Genomic DNA, 26,828 nt, shown 5'->3' with positions numbered 1-26,828 from the left:
AAAATAGGCAGTTCCTACCCGCACAAAATGTCTCTTAAAAGGGGGAAGTAGAGGACCGCAACAGGGACCAGAAGATTTAACAGTCTACAGTCTTCCTTTAGTGCACAGGGAGGCACGTAACAAAAATGTAAAATTTTTTTCTTGGAAATCCCCTTTCATAGAGTAATACTCTCATACTCTAGTTTTAAAAAAATGTTCTCTGCTGCCACCTCTGTCTGTTTCAGGAACTGTTCAAGCAGGAGAGTTTTTTTCTATGGGGATTTATACAGTTCCTGGAACAGACAGAGGTGGCAGCAGGGAGCACCATGTCAGACTAGGAAAAAAAACTCTACTTCCTGCAGGGCATACAGCAGCCAATAAATACTGGAAGTCTTGAAGTATCTGAATAGAAGAAATTTATAAATCTATACAGTATAACTTTCTGGCACCAGTTGATTTACAAACTTTTTTTTTTATAAATTTCTGGATTTCACCTTTAAGCACAGGCATTATAGTTTAGTTAGTATAGATCTAGTAGATCCAGTCATCTCGAGTTCCTATTCACTATGGGAGCATTGTGAAATCTGAAATATCATTTGGTATCAGCACAATGTATAGGTCCAAGTGTGGATGGTCGCAGCCATACAACTTCCATCTGTCGGGTATCAGGTCTGTGGCCAGATTACCTCATGATCCTCTGTTTACATAGTGTGATTTTCTGCTTTTAACCTGCTCAGATCTTCCTGACAGAATTATAGCAAGTACGTATGATATATGTCAGACTTTTCTTTGTACGTGGTTCCCCAGTGTATGCCATTATATAGAACCCAGGGGGGAGTTCATAAATATAAAATGTTAATGGAGGCTGTTGTCACATTTATAAACCCGGAATTTGTGGCAGAGAAAAACCTATCAATCCATTTGATGTTTTTTGTACCTGATTTAAATCATAAAATGTATTAATTTCTCGGTGTTCTGATTAATGGCGTTTTCACGTTCTGCTTTAAATCTTCCCAAATGTGCCGGGCAATAAATCCATGTATCAGGTAGATTTCACTCACAACAATTGTTGTAGCTTCATCGTCTGCTCTTTTATCATCATTTAAGGAGCTTTTCAATGAAGATCAAATGTCATTATAAAACATAGGCACTTTATCCCTCACTGTGTGACTATTACTATGTATACCAATAATGACGCAGGGAACACTGGGAGACACCTTTGCCACTGATGGTCACCCTAGCATATGGGAAGCACATAGTTAGACCGTGACTTTATTCAGCAATCCAGGACTAAAGACATGCATGTATGTAACTACACATAGGCTGCTAGAAAGGAGTAATGCTTGGGAAGCTGTTGTGCCTTGATATGATACTCTGTATTAGGCTATGTTCACATGGTTATAAAACTGGTGTAAAGTAGAATTGTCTAAGTTGCCCCTTAGCAACCAATCAGATTCCACTTTTCTTTTTTCAAAGAATCTGTGAGGAATAAAAGGTTGCTAGAGGCAACTAAGATGATTCTACTTTACACCAGTTTGATAAATCTCCCTGTGTACAAACTGCCTGGAAATTACGCTACAATACAAGCTTGTAAATAAGTGCAGCTTTTCCATGCTATTTTTTAAAGCACAGACTTTTTAAGAATTTTTTTTTTTAGGTATGTATCTTTAGGTCATTTCCAATACAGACCCATAAACAACTGGTGGGGATGGTTTAGCGTCAATGAATTTTTTTGGAACTGCCCCAAATAAGTGACATATCAGTTGTAAAAAAGTGTGCAGTTTTTATAAAAAGTGCATGTGCTTAGGCTGTTTTCCCATTGAAGCTCATTAAGAGAGGAAAAACACATTTTTTAAAGTGAAAAGCAAAAGTTTTTTTGTTTACCTTTGGACTAAAACATAAAATTTTAGTCCATTATGATGTCTAAGATCAGCTTATTCACTTTGTGAACAGGCAATGCAAAGGCCGAGTCAAGGTTTCAAGAACACTAAGGCCCAGGTTTATCAAACTGTGTACAATAGAAACTGGTGTAAACTGCTGATAGCAACCAATCACAGCTTAGCTTTCATGTTACCAGAGCTGAAAGCTGAGCTGTGATTGGTTGCTATGTAAAGTTTAGGCCTGTTTCAATTACTCAGTTCAATAAATCTGGCCGTAAAACTGAAGGAACTTTCTAGGAGGGAGGTAAAGCTAAGTTAGCGTAGCTCTCTCTACAGGAGTCTAATGCAAAAAAGTGTGAAGTGAGGAGCTGGACGGGCAGGAGAAGTCAGTGAGGAGATGTAAGCCAAGGACCTTACTGCTCTGGGCTGGGCCTAAAGCCTGGCATATCAGTTTTTCAAGATCTGCATCCTACTGCTGGGAATTGCAGTGCCTGATAGTGAACCCCACAGTTTTGAATTTCACTAGTTGTCACTGACTGGAGTGGAATTGCAAGTCAAGCAATTTCCTCCTGTATTTTATTTGCCTGACTACTGAATGTAGAGAGAGAGAGAGAGAGAGAGAGAGAGAGAGAGAGAGAGAGAGAGAGAGAGAGACAGAATTTGTAAATTTGTGAGGCATGCAGTTGTATAGCTATAGATGGCGCAGTCATATCCAGGTCCAAAAAGGGGGTAGGGAGTTCCAGAGTATGAGGGACGCATGGGATACATCTGAAATTAAAGATGATGATGTAAGTAGGAAATACAAGAATACATAAAAAGCTCCTGTGAAGCAGGAAGTTAACATGTAAGAGAGTATTGGGAGACTGTGCAGGGGAGAGGCTTAAGAGGGAAAGAGGGTCCTACTTTTACTATATGCTTTGTATAATAATATTTTCTTATGTAACAAATGGGATTCTGTGCCGTCCTAGTACCGGGCCCATTGTTGCTGTAAAGCTCTGCACTTTTAATCTTGAATACTATACTGATATTACCTGTCCATGACTACTATATGTAATTTAACAGCTAACAGGTTATGCAGTTCTGCAGGTCCATAGTAATTATTTCTATAAATACTGTGAACATTGTAATAACCTATAAAAGAGAGACACTTTTCTAGTAATCCTTCAGAATCTACCATTATCAGGTAATAAAATCATACATTGAAGCTTATGTTAATATTCATAACAATGCTATACCACATAGGATTCATATATCATTAGAAGGCCTTATATGAATTGTTCCCCTTCCATCTGTGGTACCAGGAGTCATCTCACTGTGGTGACACAATAAATGTACGGCTGACTGAGAGTTATGGCTTGAACGTTCCTTGCCCAGGTTGTATCTGTGCTGCAGCACCAGAGCCTGTGTCTATCTCTAGGGGACTATAGATCTGGTATCACACTGCAGCTGTCCCACAGCCAAATGCAGACATAAGAAACTGGAATCCTCAAGGTCACGACTGGCCGCCTGTGCGCAGGCTCATGGATTCTTTATGCTGGTGAATGATGACTCCAGAGGGGATGGGATTGTTTTGCTGTGGTGCCAGTATTCAGGCTTCCCTCTTGTTTTGTTCCCTCATCTTTCATATCTTTCTCTTGCTATTCAGAAAGTGTCCTTCTCAAGGTAACAATAGGACGATCTTTCCGGCTTAACACCTTGGTGGATTGGCATATTTGTCGCATGCCTGCTGGATTCATTGACTCGTTGCGGAGGATCCCCTGTCTGCCTGGGAGAGGTGGAGGCAGTGTTATATATAGCACACTGCACATCTTATAATGAGATTTTATTTCCACACGATAAAGCTGAAGAAGTCATTTTTCACCGCATTCAAGGCTTTTTGATTTGAAGCAAAACATAGGAGAAATCTTATTGCGTATGGATATAAAAATCCCAACACAGTTAAAGAGCATATATCTATCTCTCCCAGAATAACATGATTAATAATCAATACTACTGCTATATTGGGTATGTCAGTAATGGACAGAATTTTCTTGCTGCATCAATATGTAAGGATTCTCACATTACTAATAAAGTCCCTATAGGTGTTTTATTCTGTTCTGTAGCTAGGACGTTTTGTGCCCCTGTAATCTTATTCCCTATTCATGAAGGGTTATGTAGCAGCCTATGCTAGGGATGGTTGAAGAGGCAAGCCCTGGCTCATCCCTTTCTGTGCAACCTGCAAAAGTACTCTCCATCTATATGCAACAAAGGGATTCTGAATCAATGGTGTACTAACAGAGGGAAGGCATGTGACTTCTAAAGGATCTGTAATGGAAGGGAACCCAATACAGACTGCAAAAACCAATACACTGTGAGCTCCTCCTAGTGGTGGTGGCATGCAGCCAAACTTATACAGATCTATAAGAGTTTTGGACCTAAAAACAGAACAATGGACATCAACTTTAATGAAGATGCAGTACTGTCAGTGAGAAGTGGGGCCCTAACTGACAGCAGCATTTAAATGGTGTTTACTAACCTTCATTGGTTGTCTGGTGGCTGGATTGGCTCCCCACTGCAAGATCATGGGGAGCCGATCCAATGTAAGAGAAGCCCAAGGCTTCCTCGGCTGCCGGACATCTGGGAATGCTTCAGTCTGTCTGCAGCAGGCTGAAGCAATTGAGAGCTGATTTGATGGATCAATGCAGTACATGTACTGCATTGATCCATATGAGCAATCAGTGTATTGCACATAGAAATAACCTAGGGGGAGTACAAATAAGTTAAAAATATAAAAATATTTAATATGTAAAACCAATCCCATCCCATCCCATATAAAAGTTTTAATCACCCTCCTTTCCTATTTTTTTTAAATAAAAACTATAAACAAAAAAATAATAAACATATTTGCTATCGCTGCATGCAGAATCACCAAAGCTATTATCACATTGCTGATCTTGCACGGTGAATAGCATAAGCTCAAAACGCCGCCAAAGTGCAAAATTGCCGATTTTTTGTTACATCACATTCAGAAAAAATGTAATAACTGATCAAAAAGTTGCATGTACGCAAGTGAGGTACCGATACAAAATACAGTTTATGGCACAAAAAACAATCCCTCAAATAGCTCCATAGACCCAAACATAAGAACATTATTGTAAGGATAGGGACAGGGAAACACAAGGACTGGTGAGCCCTGACACTGGCACCTGCCCCTCTGTCCCTTCCTACTTGTATCAGATGCTCTGAATGGCAAATGGAAAACTGGATGGCAGTGCCTGATCTTTCCAAAAGTGCAAAACTGAACAAAACAAGACAGACAAACAGAATGGGAGCGTAGTAGGAAATCCGAGTCAATAACAGGTCAGCGGTGCTGTACAAAAACATGTCCAAAGGGGTAGTCAAAAGCCAGAAGTCCGGCCGCCCTCTCTGGCAGAGCCAGGCACCGAGCGCGTGGGCCGGACCCTGACAGTTATAAGGATCAAAATAAAGCAATTTTAAGTATATTTATTAATTTTTAAAAAGCTGTATTTTTTAAGTAGTAAAATAAAAGTTATATAAATTGCCTATTGCAATCGTACTGACTTACTCAAGAGCCTCCATTGATGCATTGTTCTCCTGCACAGCAAGTGGCAGACAATACTGTGCAGATAATGACTAAATCAGCACTGCCATCCATTCATTCTCAGGATTGGTGGGGTTGCAGAGGTCAAAGGATGATGGCATAGCCAATACTGTTTCAGGACATTTCCCCAAGACAGCTTTAATGGTTACCCCAGTACTGGGCTTAAAAATCTCCTGACAGTGCATAGCCATGGTGGATTTACAGTATGTAGAGGTGTATTCCTCTGAACACATACAGATGCATTGGAGCTGCTTGTTCATCCTTACTGAAATCTACAGCAACTCAGAGCTCACATAGATTATGTAGATTACAGCAACAGTTTGCACCTTTGTGCAGGTATCAATTGCGATGAACACAGCGTGAGCACAGCTGTGCCTATTGTCCTAGAACCCCGACCCCCCCTGCCGCACAGACAGCAAAAAGTAGAAAGAAATTTGTGCAAAACAGGTGTTTGTCAAAAAAAAATTCAACTTTTTGCCACTTGCACCGTCTTCCCATCTCCACGATGTGGTAAATCCCCTCCTTGTGTGTTGCTTGATATTCTCCCTAACAGAACAAAATATCCAAATAAATTTTTGGGAAGTACCTCTCAGCTCTCAGTAAATGGATCTCAGACATACCTAAGTTTTCACAATTTTTTATTTCTTACCTTATCATCAAATTTCTTACCTACAATTTTCTGTCTCGCTTTAAGAGTGCAGCTATCGTCACTTCCTTCCCCCTCTTCTACTCCTAGTCTATCTTTTTACCCCCCTAATGTTATTTTGGCATCATAGGATCTTGAGTTTTTATTAATGTTTTCTTGACTGATCAGACTGCATACCCATCAATTGCTTTCCAACCCCCCCCCCACACACACACACACACAAATACCGATGGCTCATAACTCTTAGGGCTCATTTTAGAGTTATATTTTACTCTTTCGTCTCTTCTTCCCTTTGATACTGGATATGTATCGGAACTGTTTTGCCTATTTGTAATGCTGCTTAAAATTTATACAAGAAATCTAGCAAATACCAATGATGAGATAAGAATACATTTTAAAGCTATGTTCACACTATGTAAATCTACGGCCGTAGTTCTCGCCGCAGAACTACAGCCGTAGATTTGCGGGGTGGAACATAGCATTATTTGCTATGGGATCCCGGCCGGAGCGTACACACATCGTATACGCTACGGCCGGTTCCCATGCGGCGCCGCAAACAACTGACAGGTCCATTATTTGCAGACGGAATACAATGAATTGCGCCCGCAGAAGGACCTGTCAGTTCACACAGTGAAGCGAGCGGCTCCGGCTGCTTGCTTCACTCTGTGCTATGGGAAGCTCTAAATCGGGGGTGCTGATGCCCGCATCAGAGCTCCACGGAGGATAGATCATCCGGCCGGTACTTAAATACCGGCCGTGATGATCCGGGCTGAGACCGTCCGTTCGGTGACCCGGCCAGAGTCACGGAACGGACGGTCTCATACGCAGTGTGAACATGGCCTTAATATGCTTGTAAGTTTACAGAAAATGTGGAAAGTATTTACGCCATTATAAATATTATGATAGAGAACAATAGTTCTACGTAATATTTTGAAATGTTAACCTTCAAGGAGACAGATGAAGCTGATTGTTTTGTAAAGTTGCAGGACGCCGCACTTAAACTAAAATCTGATGCCAAAAAAGTCTTTATCGTGTTTTATCGCCTGTTGTCATAGAACAGAAAATACCTACACAGTATAAATTTATGCTCGCTCTTTGTACAATGAAAATTGTGCACAGACGGAAAAGAAGGAGATTTAATATTCTTATACGCTGCAAAGTGTTCATTTTCTGGGGTAAACCCCCTAAGTAAATTAACTGGCACTTTCATATGTGACCTGCGTGTTACAACTTCAGTAACAATCTCTATTCTACAGCTTCAAAGGATTTTTGTTTTAATACCTGAGGGTTCATCTTCTGAATCCTGTTCCAATTTACTAAAAACACTGTAAACCTTGGTGAATGCTAACACAGGCAGAGCAGTCTGAGATCAGAGCATTGAAGTAGACACATGTATCCAGCCGACGTTCAGCTATTAAGGTCACTCTGAAAATGAATGCAATTTAGGGAATTCTCCAACAAAGAACTAGTGCTTGTGTCTGATGCAAATAATGGCGTACCTCTGGATAAAATGGCTTATTGTCATCTCGTCCGCCTTCTGAATACACATGTCAGTATGGCAATCCTACAAATGCTACATTTACAGTTAGCATTAACAACTGCATCAATTTCCAAGATTCATCAATTAAGGAAAGAATAAAAATGAAGAAAAAAAAAAAAGTTTCCAGAAGTACAAATACACTGCAATGTAAAAGAAAAGAGAAAATGTAGGGTACACCATACTGTACTGGATATTGAATATACTGCCTATATACTTCAATTCCTCACTATTTTAAGGATAACTGCTTGCTGTCAGTTTATGGTAACATTTTGTTCATGTTCAGTTAACACAGGTAGAGGACCTTTTATCTCAGCTCTCAGTAACGTATGTTAAAACAGAGTTAATAAATGGTAAAGACATTCTGGATCAGTCCCACCAATCTATCTACTAGGAGCAAAAACCTGCTAAGGCACCAGCTACCTAACTGAGGGCACCTATCCACCTACATGGCAGTACGTGGCTACCTACACGGGAGCCACTACTTACTGGGGGGGGGGGAGCGGTGGCATAGCTACCATAGAGGCAGGGTGGGCAGCTGCTATGGGGCCCGTGGGGGAGGGGGGCCTGGGGATGCACAGGGAACAGCCAGTCCTGTGTCCTTCTGCCTAACCCCTTATGTACTGCTGTGTGTAAGTGACCCAAAGTTCGTTTACATGCTGCAGCACAAATTATGGGTTAAAAGCAGAAGAGAAAGCCATCTCTGCTTCACTGCTCTGATAATCCCTGACCTCTGTTCTCCTGCAGAGGTTAGGGGTTATTAGTGCACTTGCCATGTGGCAGAGATCTCCTTCTCTTCTGCTTTTAACCCTTTTGTGTGCTGCAGCATGTGAGTAAGGTTTGTGTCACTTTTACACTGCAGTACATAAAGGGTTAAGCAGAAGGTAGTCTGCTTCTGCGCAACTTTGTGTTGTGCGTGAGGCGTACAGTTTTCTTTGCTATGGGGCCCCATGAATTCTAGCTATGCCCCTGCTGGGGGGGGTTATCTATCTACCTACTGGGGACCTCTACAAAAAATGAACAGGCATATTGCTCAGCTGGCAGTTTTATTAATTGCAGGAGGAGTATGACCATCCTGCTAGACAAATCATTAGATACATAGTCAGCTGTATATATAAGTGCAAACTGGGAAAAAGATTTCCCGTGGTTTACGAAGTACTAGTGGTTTCTGTGAATCCAGAAGCACTTTAAGGTAGGTTCACACTCCGTTTTTGCAGTCCGTTTAACTCATCTGTTTTTTAAAGGTTACTTTTTTTTAATTATAAATATTTTTATTTTCCATATCATCATAGTTACAAAGTTAAAATACAAGAGCAATTTACACTTTTCAGTAAGAACTTTTAGCCTGCTCCCAACCCCCTATCCCCCCCCCCCCCGTTACCTTTAACGTTCACAAAAATGTGGTCAACCACAGATGCATCCATTTTTGCGTGTATTTTTTCCCCCATAAAAAGGGGTGACTCCTGATGGTCCCAGACTTCTTAGGGGGTCCAAAGCACCCTTATAAGAAGACACTAGTATTACTAATGACATATGGTAACTGGGGGCTCTGTTACAGATTTCCTATTGAGGCCTAGGAGCTTCATGGATCCTGACCTTATATTGCATATACCGTGTTAAAAAGTTTGTTGTAGACACCTGCTGCTCCAGAGTTTCTTGTTTATTTCATTCCAGTCTCTACCACAGCTACACAATAGATTGATAGCAGCAGCTAAAGAGCCCACATACCCGGACTTTGTCCATTTGCCTGTATTTTCTTCATAAAGTGGCCACTTATTGTACCACCATATAAATAATTGATATTAATAGTTGTAATGCACTTTGGGAAATGTTAGATATTATATCCTCCATGTTTGCCGCCTATGGTAGTAGTTTAAGATATCATTAGTCCGTCATAAACAAGGTGCGCTGATATACAATTGAATCCTGTAGTATTTTGAGGCTTAACATGTCTGCAAATGAGCCAATTATCTGTCGCTCATTTGGCTTCTGAATAAAGTCTGTTCTATGTTCATTTCACTCAGTAAGAAGAGCAGGTATTTTCATGTAATGGTGATCGGCTATCCTGCTGATGAAATCCGTGTATGAGCTATAACTATTACAGTACTTGTTGCTGGATACCTACTGGACGGCATATAATCTGTGCAGTCTGGGGCCCTGCAACTAGAAATCTTTAAGTTTGTTGGAAGAAATTGAAGAAACTGTATAGTAAAATAGATATACACAAGCATATCTTTCATGCAATTTGTGTCTATACTAATATGACTGGAATTTATTGCTATATGAACCATAATTATGTACATATTACAGACTTTGATTCTGCATAGTGAGGTATAGGCCTGTGTAAAAACTAGTTGCTCAGGATTAATGTCATACAAAATACATGAGGATGTTGCCTAAGGTCATGACGGTCTGTCATTGGTCAGCCATAATGATCATTTGTTATCAAATTTCACCAATGTATCAATCATTTTAGTTAAAATCATCCATTATCTGGCATATATGGGTATATTTAGGCCTTAATCTGCAGCTGCCATTACACTTATGAACTTTAAGGACATTTACACAATAGTCAAAAAGTAGTAAACTATAAAGGGTTAATGGCTAATACAGTTTGAGGGACACCTACTGACAGACCTCCATTTTTAACTAATTCACTACAATAGTGGTAGCATCTTACAGTTCTTCCAAGCAGTCAGTTCCAGATAATTTAAAGAGAGCCTGTCACATTGAGGCTATGCTTACACACAGTATTTTTGCTCAGTATTTTGCAACCAAAACCAAGAGTGGATTGAAAACACAGAAAGGCTATGTTCACACACTGCTGAAATTTAGTGGATGGCCGCCATTTAATGACAAATAATTGCCGTTATTTTAAAACAACAGGCGTTGTTTTGAAATAACAGCCGTTACATGGCAGCCATCCACTAAATTTCAGCAATGTGTGAACATAGCTTGTCTGTGTTTTCAATACACTCCTGATTTTGGTTTCAAAATACTGACCAAAATGCAGTGGTGCCTTGGATTACGAGCATAATTTGTTCTGGGACTGTGCTTGTAATCCAAATCACTTTAAAACCAAAGCAAATATTCCCATAAGAAATCATTGAAATGCAGACAAATGGTTCCACACCCCCAAAATATTGATTTTTTGATTATATAATTCTGAATAACAGGTAACACAAACATTTAGAAAGATGGATATGTCAAATTATAAGTTACTGTAGAGGAAAGCTAAGTAGCATGTGGTGCATAATGTATAGTGAGTGCATAGGAATGAAAAATCAGCAGCAGTTTGTAGATACAGAATGGAGGTGCAGATCCCCATAATGCTGGAGCGTAGTACAACAGGCTAGAATAGAGAAGTAGGGCTGTTGTCAGAGGCCTCTGTGGTTACATTTCAGCAGTGGGGAGGGTTTGTGTGCTCAGTACGGACCAATCAGGAAGTAAGAATCACAGAGCTGTGCAGGAGGACAGTGACAGAAACTTTTTTCTACAGCAGTGTGAATGACTAAGTGTAAGTGCAGGCACATTATAGCAGCAGTGTGAATAGCTGAGTGTAAGTACAGGTACATTATAGCAGGAATGGAGAGGATGGGAAACACAAGGGCTGGCAGAGACTGCAGGGAGCATAAAGGAATGAGCAGGGCATATGTGGGCACTGTATAGCAGCACTCTCTGTCCAGGGAGAGAGGGTTTACAGCTATGAAGAGATTACCTCCACAGTCCTGTCCCCTGATGCAAGCCCCAGCCTGAAGTGGATTTGCTATGATTTGGAAGGTTAGGGAGACTTCTTGGGTCAGAGTACAGTGCTGTAGTGCAAGTGGGTGGTCCTATTGTTTGGCAGTAATATGTGTATAAGGGTACATACACACTAATCAATAGTTTTGTATATGATACAAGAAGCTTTTGAAAACTTCTGACTTGTTGCCATATGTACATGATCTAAGTAATCAGAATTGTAATTTCATTTGATCCTAACCTTGTCTCTTCCTTGTCTTCACAGGGTTGGTTAAACTAGGTGTTCACTGTATAACAGGACAAAAAGTGGCAATAAAGATTGTAAACCGAGAAAAGCTTTCAGAGTCTGTCTTAATGAAGGTAGGTGTATGACACACCTTGTACTTACTGTTACAAACATAAATGCAGTGATTTACTTACATTAAAAGCTAAAAAAAAATGCAAAAGAAAAAAAGAAAGAAAACAAAACAGTCAATGGAAAAATGGATCCAAGCGGATGACCACAAATAGATTTGGGTTTTTTTTCCATCCGCTCCCCCCCTCCATTAAACATATATGTTAAACTGATTGTGTGAACCCAGCCCTAGTAGAACAGTCGGATGAGAACTGTGTTGGATACTAGACCCAAAGGATTACTTTTGCAACAAATGTTTGTCTGCATATTAGTAGAAGTCTCTGAAGAAGTATATTATATATTCTATTGGTCTGTGTGTAGTGTGTTTTATTCAGAAACAAAAAGGTGGTGGCTAATCTATGGCCATAATATAGGTTTGTAGAAAGTGTATATAGTCATTATGTGGTGGCCAATCTATGGTGGCAATATAGTTTTATAGAAAGTGTATATAGTCATTATGTGGTGGCCAATCTATTGTGTTAATATAGGTTTGTAGATAGTGTATATAGTCATTATGTGGTGGCCAATCTATGGTGGCAATATAGGTTTATAGAAAGTGTATATAGTCATTATGTGGTGGCCAATCTATTGTGGTAATATAGGTTTGTAGATAGTGTATATAGTCATTATGTGGTGGCCAATCTATTGTGGTAATATAGGTTTGTAGATAGTGTATATAGTCATTATGTGGTTGTCATGAAGTGGTGGTCTGATTGGAGTGGTGTATTAACTTCAAAAACTGGGTGAAGGCAACATTTAACGCTGTGTGGAAGTAATATCTGGTCCTAATTAAAGGTGAAACGATCTACATTTAAATCCCACTGTCTTCCCGTTCCGTGGGGAAGGTGGAGAAAGTCTGAGTCCCGCCTGGAAAACGGCAATACTGCCTATGACCTAGACTGTATTCCTGTTTTCCAGACAGGACTTAGGCTGTCTCCACCTTCCCCACGGAACGGGAACACAGTGGGATTCAAATACAGATGGTTGGGTTTGTATAAACCCAAACTTCGACATGATTTGCTCATCTCTAGTCCTGATAGTGATGTTTAATTATTTTTTTTAACTATATGCATATAAATAGTTAGAGTGTTATTGTTATAGTTAAAAGTATAAAGTTGGCTTTGCTTGGCTGTTTCTGAAGCCCCATGTGTTTTAATGTGGAGTGAACTCTGCAGCATGGCTACTTTTATTCTATAAATGGGTGCCAGACACTGTGACTGTCATTACACCTTTCTGATATATCTAGTTGTTTTGTTACATTGTGACTATTGCAGGTATATACTGAAACCCAAAGGAGTAATCTATAATGGACAATTTATTGTTTATGAACTGCTTTCTTAAGTGACTCTTACAGGGGGTGATTATTGGCTGCAGGGCCAGCCTTGCCCTCTGTTGAACCCCTCCTGATAATTTCCAAATTTGCTTTGTATAATGATAAATCCCCTCTACACAGCATGAAAGCCGAGTGACAACACTATGCAGCCACAAAGATGATCACAGACCTGATACTGCTTGATAGATATACACAGTATATGATGGATGCATTCTGGGTTTTACATAACCAATTTATCTTCCATCACAGCTATACAGTAGTTGTTACCCAGCTGTCCCAGGTCGCCATGTCCATAAGTCTCATATTATTGAGAAACTAACTGGATTTGTTATCCAAAAGCCTAAGAAAGCTGGGTAATACTGCTAAATTCTACACCTACCTAGATAGGCAGATTTACTTGTCAGGGTTCCCGGCTTGGAGGTGTAATAGAGATGGCTGAACATTAAATCTACCTAAATAAATCCAACTTGCTCTAGGCAGATTAGCCTTTCAGGAACCAAGGTAACTTACACACCAACCAACACTATCTATATAGAGAGTATGTATAGCTCCCAAAGACTTGGAATCCATCATGTATGTCCCATTTGCCTAAACCACCAGTAAATAACCTCTACTGCCTAAATAGTCATTATTGACATTCAGGCACCTGGAAAAGCAAGGTTGCCCTTTCTATAGGCCTGCATTGGATGCCACAATAAGTTATAGTTGTGTGATGTGTTCTAAACAGCTGGGGTACTGGTGTAAAAGTGAATGGGCTATATCCCCAATCCTTTCCTCAAACTTTAAGTTTTGATGGTGAACTCATAGAAAGATATCAGGAGATCCCCTGCCGAGGATGGAATGAAGGAGGTATTTCTATGATCGGCAAATGTCCAGCTGTATGATTATGCAATGTGTGATAGACCCCCAACTCCCAAAGAAAATGAATGAAAAAACAAAAAAAGACAAAGAACATTGTAAACAGGTGTCAAATAGTCACAATTTTATTTAAATTCACATTGACACTGAAAATGGCAGACCCCCGACTCACAAATAGTCACCCTACAGCACTCAGGCGAGGAAAAACCTCCCTTGGAGGAAATCTCGAGGGAGCCATGACTGTAGAGCTGCCCCTCCCATGGGATTAGAGGGTAATGCCAATATAACATAGTTTAAGAATTAGTAATTTTTTTCTAATTTACAGACAATAACATAGCAAAAATGAATATACTAAACCGGATGTGAGAGTGTTCTGGCTGCCATATCTGTCGCCTTATTAATAGCTAGGTGGAAGTATCTTTTATCCCTTACAGATTCGGTTCTAGCAAAAAGGTGGAGACCCGGTTAAAGGGGTAGTCTAAAGCAGACAACCTCTTCTCCTGTTGAAACCTCCAAATTATATCATGGGTAGGGGAGAGAAGAGTAATCAAGCTCAAGGTCCTCTTCTGGCGTGTGCTTCTTTTATGGAACCTTCTTTTTGACCTAAGCGACTGTCCTCACAGTTCACAGTTACCATGGTGACTACACAGGCCCAAAGTGATCTGAAGCATTAACCCTTTAATGACTGGTGATGCACTTTAAGGCCCTATTCCACGGAACTATTATCGGCCGTATTAAGCCGATATCAGCCGCTACGGACGATAATCGGCCCGTGGAATAGAGTGCAATGATCAGCCGACATCGTTCATGTCGGCTGATCGTTGCAGTCGCTTGTTTTTCAACATGTTGAAAAACAAGCGACTGATACAGCAACGATCTTCTGCCATCGCTCCGTTGAATAGGAGCATCGGCAGCAGACGCTGCTGTATCCTATGGGCTGCCCGGACGATCAGCGATCACCGGGGCAGCCCCCCGCCGCAGCTCCCCGCCGACCCTCCTGCACTCACCCGATCGCTGCTGCTGCGTTGAATAGTGGCGGCAGCGAGCGGGGAACGAAGAGCAAACGAACGTTGAGAGCGCTCGTTTGCTCCTCTAGACGACCCGTGGAATAGGGCCATTACTACAGAGGTCATTATATACACTTGTGACTAAGCAAGCAGCTTATGGTTTGGGCACTTAGAACACTAAAGAGCTTGGGCACTTAGAACACCAAGAGCTTAGAGGCGACATGTACAGGTAGTTGTAGATATAATATACCCCGGACTGGCCCTGTAACTAGAACATACCTTCCAAATTTTTGGACGACTAAACAGGGAAACATATAATTCACTACGTCACACTTACACAACTTGCACATGTCCTGCAACAGCTCTGTGACTGTCAGTGACTGCACCACACACAGGGTCTGTGGTTGTCATGGTGATGCTGACACAACTTAACATGGCCACTTTGCTGTTTTACAGGACCTTGTGCTGTTAGCGCTAGTAGATGGTGGAACTGAACTGATTGTGGGACTGAAATGTCGCTGCTTGTCTTAGGCTACATTTACACACCTGAAGTGCTTCCCGGGCAGCACTACAGGCTTCACAGAGCACTATATTTTCACATTATTAGCATTGTGGCACAGATTGCGGCCCTGTACACATGTACGGCCCTGTAATCGGGGCCATTGAATAGCACTGGTACTATGTTCTGTCTGCAGTTGCATGCCAATAGACAGAACAACGGACGGGTGAATGTAGCCTTATGGGGAAATAAACCTTGGAAATTTATCAAGGGCTTTGTGTCTATTTTTAGGTGAATGATTGAATTTTTCACCAATTTTTGGTCTAAGTTCTATTTAGAACCAGTGTATTTGACAGATAAATGTTTATGAGATGCAAGGTTTTTTTAATCTGCCTGTTTTGAGTATTTACCCACAAATTCACACCCAATTGATCATTTGCAACTTTTTGAAAAGTCGCAAAAACTGGTACAGGCGTTTGCAACTTTTTTTTGCGTCTTTTTTTTCTTAGACGCAATTACTAGGACAGTGCAACTTTTCCATAAATCACACATAATATATTGGAACAAAAAACACCAACCTACATTAGTAAATATCCCCCAAAGTTTTTTTTCACGCTACTTCTGGAGTGAAAGATAGGATTAGATAATAGATACATATGAGATAGATACTGTGGTTAAATGAAAAATGTGCAGCACTCCAAAATAATGACGTTTCAGTTTAATCAATGCAGATCTTTCTTAAATCATTGAGAACTAGCTTGAGAAAGCTCCACATTGACTGGACTGAAACATCGCAGTTTTTCTATGGGTAAATAAACTCACACATTTCTTCACTATTTTGCGAGTGCTGGAGTAATTTTTCCTTTCTGTAGATAGATAGATAATTTAATAGCTAGATATGAGATGGATAGATTAGATAATAGACAAATAAAAGATAGATAGATAGATAGATAGATAGATAGATAGATAGATACTGTAGATAGATAGGTAGATAGATGGCAGGCTTCAGGTTTCAACAGGCCCTTGGGCAACAGTGCCTTAAGGCCCTATTACAGGGAACGATTATCGGCCATATTCAGCCAATATCGGCCGTTACAGCTGATAATCGTTTCCTGTAATAGAAGGCAACGATCAGCCGACATCATTCATGTTGGCTGATCGTTGCCTTCTATTACTCGGAACGATGTTGAAAGACAAACGACTCATACAGCAGCAATCTGCTCGTTTGGTCCTCTATGTCGCCATGTGTAATAGGGGCTTTAGGGCCCTATTACAAGGAGCCATAATCTGCCCAATCAGGCCGATTCAGCAGACTATTGCCCTGTGTAATAAAGACGATGATCAGCCAATGAAAAACAATCGTCGGTTGATTGTGTCTTTTGGTCCTAACCTAAAATCCTCAGGCGCCCGGCCAGGATCGCTACGTGTAATATTGCTGCCTGGCTAATGACTGATGAATCTGTAAGAATATAATAAAATCTAAGTGTTTAGACCCTGGTTAATCACAAAAAATACAATCCAAAGGCTGACAGCAAAGGCAATAGAGCAGCAATCATATGGCTGGTAGCAGAGCAGCAATCCTTTGGCTGGTAGCAGAGCAGCAATCCTTTGGCTGGTAGCATAGCAGCAATTCTTTGGCTGGTAGCAGACACAGGCTTTGTGTACACTGCACTGGGCCTGTGATAATGACCCGCCCCCACTTCCTGTGTTTCATTCTGAAGTTTCTGTTACTAGAGATGGATGGAACCTAATAACCAGCTGTGAACAAGCAATTAGAAGGAAGATCTATAGTTGCTGAAATTTTAGACATACCTTTTAGTCTAAAAACAGCTACATTTTAAATGGAAGTAAATTGCACTTTACTGACCATTTAATACCCCTTGAACCAGCATCAGGAAAGGAGGGCTTTTACTTTGTGCAAAAGCAGAAATATAGGCAGCACTCACCAAGGGATAAAATCACATTCCTTTGTTAATTCATTCAAGATTGGGGCTGTGGTGTGAGCAATGGCCAGAGATGAAATGCCTGTATAGGGAAACAGCTGTCACCAACCACAGCCCCACCAAACTTTCATTATTAATGAAAGGAATACAATTTTATCCCATGTGAGTGCCGCCTATATTTCTTTTCTGTACAAGATTGGACACAGCTACTCTTTGAGAGCCAGAGCACCTCATTGAAGATATGAACTAATGGCACAGAATGTGTTGTGGCTATGTATTTGTCTCTGTTTGACATGTAGATACAGTGTGCTGATCCCAGGATTGTTTGGTGGGTTTTTATTTTGTTATGGTGCTCCCCCATGTCTGTGTTCAGGTAGAGAGCTACGCCTATACATCTCTGTGTTGAAGTAGAGAGTTTTGCCTATACAATGTTTAGTGTCTACCTGCATGCTGGAGGACTGTGCTATGCTTGGCTCAAGACCTTCCTAGCAATTGTGTGTGTCATAACTGCTTTATATACTGTAACATCTATCTAGCACTATCAGTACTGGCTTTGATAATTTGCCTCTAGGGGAAGTCACATTATATATGCCAGACTTTCACTCTATGCATATGTATGCAGCTTCTCTGTAGTATTCACGCACTGTAGTGTTAACATTTGGAAGAGTCTGCTTGCTACTTCATTTATAACAAAGCAGCGCAGTAAACAGGAAAAAGTAAACTTTAATTATTCTGCTTAGTTTTAAGTCTATAGAAGAAAAATTGCATTCCAGTCCTATGGTTATGGAGGCAACTGCAGTAATGGCACCGAAGATAGGTTGGCACTGCTCAAAACTTTGATCATATTATACTTGTATAAAATCAGCCTTAGTTTAAGTTTCTGTATTATTACAGATAATAAATATTACAGACATTGGCTATATTCCTGCAATGTCGCGGACATTTTTATGATCACTCGCGATTCGGTGCCAAAGTAACGGCTGTCCAAAAAACGGCCGTTTTTGGGCGGCCATGAAATGGCCAATAAAAAAAGACATCGTGGAGTGTCACCACTTAAATTAGGGGCAAATTACTTCTTTTGGCCCTTTCTCATCTAAAAAACAAAACTTTTTTTGGACTGTATTTGGCATGTTTTTGGGGTGATTTATGTCCCCTAAACCCTGGTCTGAAAATATGGAACACGAGCAAAAAATTTATTTATGCTTGGAAAAAAAAACTGTTAAAAAACAATGGCCCAGATCTATCAATCTGAGACAAACATATGTCTGATTTTTGCCTCAGACAGATAGCAACCAATCACAGCTTATTCTGAGAAACGAATGCTAGGCTGTGATTGTTTGCTATTTGACCAAAAATTAGACATTTTTTTTTTTTATCTCAGACAGATTGATAGATCTGAACCAATGAGTGAACATAGCCTGAACATACAAAAAAAATCTGTCTGAAAATGAGTGTCAAAATATTGAGTGTATGCATAGCCTTAGACCTCATTCACATGTTCAGTGATTTTTCAGGTCCACATATAGGTCCACTATTTTTACTCCATGAAAAATTTATAATTGCATCCGTATCCACATCTGCAAAAATGTTGAACTGGTAAATAGTTACTAGTTCAATTCATTACAATTAATTACAGGATAGTAGAAAGCTTAGCTGTGATTGGCTGCAATGGGCAGTTTACACCAGTTTCTGTTGTACACACTTTGATAAATCTGGGCATGTAAGTGTTTTTACCAGGGGTGTCACACTCGCAGCCCTCTACCTGTAGCAAAACTACAATTCCAATCATGCCTGGACAGCCAAAGCTTTAGCTGTCCCAGAATGATGGGAATGGTAGTTTTGCAAAAGCTGTAGGGCAGCAGTTTGATACATGTGTTGTAAACTTTACAACACTATAAAGAAACTTAAAAACACAACCAGGGCTGCATTCATGCTAAGCCCAGCACTGCTCGAAACCCCATAGACAGTGAATGGAGTGCTGGCTGCATACCATTGATGCACTCCACTCGTTCTGGGGACAATTTTTTTCCTCTGCTGTTGGGTCAGACCCCCATTGATCAGAATGTGACCCCTTATTTTACGAAATGAAGACAACATGCTAAGGTGGGAAAACTCTCTTTGAGTGTGCAGAAACAATCAGATTGTTTTCCTTATTAAAGTGTCACTGTGGTTGGAAAAACTTTTGACATGTCATAAAGTCGCCAGCACTCCATTGCCTCTGTACACACTGTAGGTTGCATGCCGCATGTGGCTGAAGTACAGCAACAGCAACCTACAGGTGCAAGTGCCTACCGTACATACTACCCCCAGCATACACACGATAAAAACCTGCTCTATAGATATTAAAAAATTAAGATCTTAGCAAACTATTTGATCAAACAGAGTGTACCATGTCACCATGTTAAGATGTCCTCAGAGACATGGTCCTACTGTAGCATTCTTACACTAGCAATGGCCTCTCCTGGGCTAACATTAAGGGCCCTATTCCACCGGATGATTATTGTTCGCATAATCGTTAACGATCTCAAACGACTGCTATTGCGAAAGACCTGAAAATGTTCACTCATTTCCATGAAACAATAATCGTTACTTATGATCGTATTTGCGATAGTTGTTTCTTCGCTATTTCTTCGCTATTGCGTTCATATCTACTGCGAACGACCGAACGACATCTTATTCAATGCGAACGATTTGCGAATGAGAGCAACGATAAAAATAGGTCTAGGTTTTATAAAGCGATCAACGATTTCTCGTTCGGTCGTTAATCGTTAACTGCATTTCAACCGAATGATTATCGTTTAGATTCGAACGATTTAACGATAATCTGAACAGTAATTGTCCGGTGGAATAGGGCCCTAAGCCTACAGGATAGGATCCAAATAATCTCTTTATATAGCACCCACAGGACACGTTTGGAGTGCAAGCCAACAGGAGGTAGCCACACACCCCACATGCAACAGAAAAAGCAGAAGTCGGCAGCACTCCAATGCCTCTGTACACACTGTAGGTTGCACACCGCATGTTGCGTGGTACATTCTGTTTGATCAAATGGTTAGCACTTGCACCTATAGGTTGCTGTACCTTTTTGAGCGGTGTGCAACCTACAGTGTGTACAGAGGCATTTGAGTGCCACCAACTGCTTTTTCTGTTGTATGTGGGGGGTGTGGCTACCTCCTGCACTCCACCCATGTCCTGTGAGTTCTATATAAAGACATTATTTGAAGAGGCCATTGCTAGTGTGAGAATGCTAGAGTAGAACCATGTCTCTGAGGACACCTTAACGTGGTGATATGGTACACTCTGATAAAATGGTTTGCTAAGATTCTCATTTTTTAATATCTATAGAGCAGGTTTTTATCACGTGCATGCTGGGGGGAATATGGGCGGTATTGCACCTGTAGGTTGCTGTTGCTTTTTTTGTTTTTATGTCATAGAGACATGTCAAAAGTTTTGATCAGTCTGGGTCAGAGTGTACAGAACGAGTAAGGAGTGTTAGAAAAAAGAGCTGGGCTCATAATGTAAGTCTCGGGAGCCAGACTCTTTTTTTTCTTACACAGAGCGGGCAGAGGACTTGCTGCAGTGCAGTCCCCTTCTTGCTTGTTCTCCTGATCGGTACGTGTCTGACCCAGACTGATCAAAACTTTTGACATGTCTCTACGACTTGTCAAAAGTTTTCCCAAACGACAGTGACACTTTAAGCAATGACACCTTAGCTCTTTTATTCAGAATAAAGCAAAGTTAGGAACAAAATAATAATAATGAATATTATAATGTTGTTGTTTTAAAAATAACAGCCATTATTTGCAGTTACATGATGGTCGTCCACAAAAAAAAGCTGTGATTTTGATATAAACCTAGTTTAACAGTTTAGTTACTCTATGAAGAAAAAAAAAAGGCACCCTCCCCTGAAATGAATACGAGCAGGTGCTGCAGTACCCTAGCACTGCCGCTACATGGGGATCAGAGCCAACTGCTTCTTGCTCCGCTCTCACTGTAGCACAGGGAGCTGGAGGTTGGCACCACACCAATCATCTATTGACAGCTTATCCTGTGAAGAGGCTATCAATAGTTATATTCTGAAAAACATCTTTTTTCTTCAAGCATCTGTGTTTGATTCATGTTTTTATATTAAAGTGTGGATGAGGCCTCACTTTTTTATTGGGATCTGTGAAGCATCTATGACATACAGGGGTGGTTCTGTAGCTTTAGGTAAAAGACAGAGAAGAGCACTGCTGAAAAACAGAAAAGCAGACATTATAACAGCCTTTTCATCTGTATGTCAGACAGGTAGAGCACAATACAAGGCTGGCTACATTTGTATCTCATTTTATTTTTTCTTCTAATATTGACCTATGGACTTTAATCTCATTCCTGCAGGTGGAAAGAGAGATTGCAATCCTGAAGCTGATTGAACATCCCCACGTACTCAAGCTGCATGATGTCTATGAGAATAAGAAATATTTGTAGGTATTTACAGACATTCCCTTGCTTCCACCAGCCTGCGGAGCTATGGGCATCTGTATTCCTTGGCATGAGAAGCGCATGCATTGTCTCTGCTTTAGGCAGCCTTTACTTCTGAGCATTGCTTAGTAATCTGGATGTTATGTAAATTACCTGCATCTTGCTTTTTAATGCCTTGCTGGTTTACAAAAACATATGATAACTGCTTGTTCTTCTTTTGTAAGGCTTACATAAAATATTCAGAGGAGTTTTTTTTTTGTTGAGCAAACTCATATGCCAGAATTGCTGCTTGCTCAACATCTCCTGTTATGTTACATAGTTACATAGTCAATACGGTTGAAAAAAGACACATTTCCATCAAGTACAACCAAGGAGGGGATGGATACAGGGAAGGGGGAGGGGTGATAGGTTCTATACATATGCATTTATATTATTTTGGTCTAAGAACTTGTCTAGGCCGGTTTTGAAGCCCTCTACTGTTGTTGCTGTTACCAGATCCTGTGGTAGACTGTTCCACAGATTCACAGTTCTCATTGTAAAGAACGCTTGTCGTCTCCGGAGATTGAACCTTTTTTTCTCCAGGCGGAGGCAGTGCCCCCTTGTCTTTTGAGGGGGTTTTACCTGGAACATCTTTTCCTCATATTTCTTGTAGAGGTCATATATATATTTAAATAAATTAATCAAATCTCCCCTTAAACGTCTCTTCTCGAGACTAAACAAATGTAATTCTTTTAATCTCTCCTCATAACTAAGATGTTCCATTCCCCTTATTAGTTTAGTTGCCAGTCTTTGTACCCTCTCCAGCTCTAGAACATCCTTTTTATGAATCGGGTTCAAAAACTGGACAGCATACTCCAGATGAGGCCGCACCAAAGCTTTATAGAGCGGTAATATTATATCCCTGTCCCGTGAGTCCATGCCTGTTTTAATGCATGACAATATCCTACTGGCCTTAGAAGCAGCTGACTGACATTGTGTGCTGTTCTGTAGTCTATTATCTACACCCAGATCCTTCTCCATCAGTGACTCTCCCAGAGTAACTCCCCCCAGGACATATGATGCATGTGGGTTATTAGTACCCAGGTGCATAACTTTACATTTATCCACATTGAACCTCATTTGCCAAGTGGACGCCCAAACACTCAGATTGTCTAAGTCATCCTGTAACATCTGCACATTCTCCATAGACTGTACTGTACTACAAAGCTTGGTGTCATCTGCAAAGATAGAAACATTGCTGTTAATTCCATTCTCAATATAATTAATTAACAAGTTAAACAGAAGGGGGCCCAGTACTGACCCTTGGGGTACACCACTTATTACAGGGGACCATTCGGAGTAGGAATCATTGACCACCACTCTCTGGGTACGATTATTAATCCAGTTTTCAATCCAGTTACACATTAAACTTTCCAAACCGATAGACTTTAACTTAACCATCAGACGTCCATGAGGAACTGTGTCAAACGCTTTAGCAAAATCCAGGTACACGATATCCACAGCTGCGCCCCCATCCAGACTTCTACTTACCTCTTCATAGAAACATATTAGGTTGGTTTGACAGCTTCTGTCCTTAGTAAAACCATGCTGGTTATCACTTATAATACTATTAGCCACTACATATTCCTGGATGTAGTCCCTTATAAGCCCCTCATATCCCTTATAAGCCCCTTTTGATAACCTATAACAGAATAAGGGCAAGTGGGGCACAATAATAAATCCTAATGCTTACAGGGATTCTGGAAATGGAGTACCAAAGTGCTAAAAATCTAACATCAGTCTTGAGGAAAAGGATGCAGACAGATTATCTTTCATTTAGCTGTTAGTGACGGAACTATTGCTGCCTTTACACGGAATGATTATCATTTGAATTTGCATGATAATCGTACATATAAACGCAGCAAACGATCAAACGACGAGCGAGAAATCGTTCATTTTGATCTTTGAACATGCTCTTAAATCGTTGTTGGTCGTTCGCAAAAAATTCGCAGATCGTTTCGTGTAAACAGTCGTTCACCGATTTTACCTATGTGGCTTAAGCGATCGCAAAACAATCACAAAACAAATTTTCCGTATGATATATCGTTCCGTCTAAACGCTGATCATTATAAAAAAAAAAATCGTTACTTCGAAATTATTAATCGTGCAAATTATCGCTCCGTGTAAACGCAGCTTATGAGTACTCCGCTTGAAAATCCTCCTGTCCCATTGATTCAATACGATGTCTTACACGCACTCCACCCTCCGCCCAAAGAATTGACAGCCTTCAACACAGACGATAACCTAATGCAAATCGTTTGTTGTATAAAGACTATTCATATTAGACTAAACATAGAAGCAACTGTACAATAAGAATAATCATAGAATTAATCTCTTATTTTTAAAAATTAAATTTTATTGATTCAATCAGGAGATTGAGTGGAGAGAATCACACTGTAGCATGCTTCACTCCCACTGTCAATTATCTGTGTGTAACAGCCCCATAGACATATGATAAAGCTAATGGATGAACAGTCCCAGCTTGTTCTCCGACTTTCGACATGTTCCTTGGACATTTTAAATATTTTTCTAAATGACTAAATGACAACGCCCCCTTTAAGTTGTTATTTATATCTGTTTTCTGGAAAAGCTGGGTGACAACACCATTATTTATTGTACGGCTTCCATACAATGCCAACCAACTTTTTTGAATCTGTCCAGTTATATCTTCCTTCTTTCAGAAATATTGCAGTGCAGATCTCAATCAATGTATTAACCAGTAAATCAAGGCATAGGTTAAAGCAAATGTACCATCATGTACATTGTTTTTTTCTTTTTTTACATTAGCAATACCGGGGCAATAATGAACATGCAGTGAATTTTAGCATCCACAATGTGTTCATTATTTCACATGTATTTTTTTCATCCTATGGCTGGGATATAAAATAACCCATTACTCTACATGGTTAAAGGAATATAGGCAGAATAAATCCATACCTAAATCCTGACAGAATATATTCATATGGCTTTAGAAGACCATAAAAAACAATGACAACAACAAAGGAATCTACTATAATGGTGGTTATACTGGTTGTCAGTAACAATGTAACAAACTATAAGAAAAAAATGATCCTATCCTATGACAATCTGATTGAACAAGGTGTTTGTGTCATTGCACCATCCAGAATGTGATGCTTCTTTTATGCATTTGTTTAGGTAATTGTGTAATGTGGATAATTTATTAGTGTCTTTAGAATTCTGGAAAGCCCTTAAAGATGCATCCTTATATTAAGTATATTACAGGTGATATGATATACAGTTATTTTTGTTTGGGAAAACAGCAACACTGTATAGCTCTGTTCACATGGAACAGCTTCTAATTTTCCAAAAAATGTAAACAAAATTAGACATTTTCCCCAATCCCACAGGCTCCATCGAAACCCCCAGTTTTTAGACGTGCAAAGAAAAATGTGGTCTAGATTAGTCATGGATAGGCAGATCCGCAGTATATGGACCATATGGCTATATACAGATATGGAGCAGCGCAGTACCAGAGTACTTTGTTTTTTCCATACTCAGGGTTTATGCATTCCATCATGGATACTTTGTGTCTAGTCACATTTTGCCTCCTGTGTTTTGGCCGGGTTTCTTTCTGATGACATATTGCAACATGGAAATGGCTCTGGGCATGGTCATTTAAGGACATGGAAATGATTGTGTTATGGGATGTGAGCATAAGAGCAGACACTGGATATTCTGAGCATCAATATGTATGATACATATTAAGGCTAAGGGCCCTGTGATACATTGGGATACAATATTTATGTTTGTGACTGCACACTGTGTATGACTCCAAATTTATCTGCCTTTGGCATCTTGGAGCAGAAATATAATATTATACAGTGGGGAAATTAAGTATTTGATACACTGACAATGTTGAAGCTTTTCCCACCTACAAAGAATAGAGAGGTGTGTAATTTAATCTTTTATAGGTATACTTTTATTTTTATAGGTATACTTCACCTGTCAGAGTCAGAACCTATAAAAAGAAATTTCAGAAAATCAAATAGTTTGATTTTTAAATAACTATTTTGCATCTTATTGCATGAAATAAGTATTTTTTTTACAATAGAAAAACAGAACCTAATACTTGGTACAGAAACCTTTGTTTGCAATTACAGAGGTCAAATGTTTCCTGTAGTTCTTCACGTCTGTGCACACTGCAGCAGGGGTTCTGATCTTTTGATCTGATTCTGATCAATTGGGATCAGGTCTGGAGTCTGGCTGGGCCTCTCCAGGACCTTGAAATGCTTCTTATTGAGCCACTCCTTAGTTGCTCTGGCTGTGTGTTTTGGGTCATTGTTATCTTTAATGCTCTTAATGGCCCAAATCTCGCATTACATGGCCCCATCCATCCTCCCTTTTATATTCAGTTGTCCTGTGCTCTTTGTAGAATATGATGTTTCCACCCCCATGCTTTATGGTTAGGACTGTATTCTTGGGGTTGTAGTCATCCTTCTTCCTCCAAACACGGCAAGTGGAGTTAATACCAAAAAAGTTCTATTTTGGTCTCATCTGACCACATGACCTTCTCCCATGTCTCCTCTGGATCATCCAGATCAGTGGTGTCAAACTCAAATACTGTACGTAGTGGGCCAAAATTAAAAAATTGGACAAAGTCGCGGGCCAACCTTGACAATTATTGAAGCGCGAAAGCGGCAGTCCTGGCACTGTCAGAGCAGCGTGCAGTGTTCCTAGTACTGTCAGTGCTGTTTGTTATAAATTGCTATGATATGATTAAACCCCAACCCATGTAATAGCCAACCTCCCCAATATTGCTCCATGTAGCTCCATTGTCCCATTAGGTTGGAATCTTTTCTGCTGCCCCAGAGGCCGTGGGAGGGGCCCAGCACAGGACGTATGTGATGGCATCACTGCGCTGCCGGCGTCGGGACACCGCTCACATACTC

The 26,828-nt window shown here is 40.3% G+C and overlaps 1 protein-coding gene across 3 annotated transcripts in view; it reads left to right on the top strand.

Annotated features, from left to right (window-relative positions):
- The window catches only part of BRSK1 (BR serine/threonine kinase 1), a 227,696-nt gene that overhangs the window by 125,962 nt on the left and 74,906 nt on the right, over positions 1-26,828 (top strand). For all 3 annotated transcript variants that reach the window (XM_069947613.1, XM_069947612.1, XM_069947611.1), the window contains exons 2-3: positions 11,650-11,744; positions 21,796-21,881. In XM_069947613.1, the coding sequence (XP_069803714.1) occupies positions 11,650-11,744; positions 21,796-21,881 (181 nt within the window). The remainder of the gene's footprint in view (positions 1-11,649; positions 11,745-21,795; positions 21,882-26,828) is intronic.

Source organism: Dendropsophus ebraccatus, chromosome 12 (assembly GCF_027789765.1).
Source record: "Dendropsophus ebraccatus isolate aDenEbr1 chromosome 12, aDenEbr1.pat, whole genome shotgun sequence".
Classification (NCBI taxonomy): domain Eukaryota; kingdom Metazoa; phylum Chordata; class Amphibia; order Anura; family Hylidae; genus Dendropsophus; species Dendropsophus ebraccatus.
The sequence above is the reverse complement of the archived record's forward strand: the minus strand, read 5'-3'. Positions and strand labels throughout refer to the sequence as shown.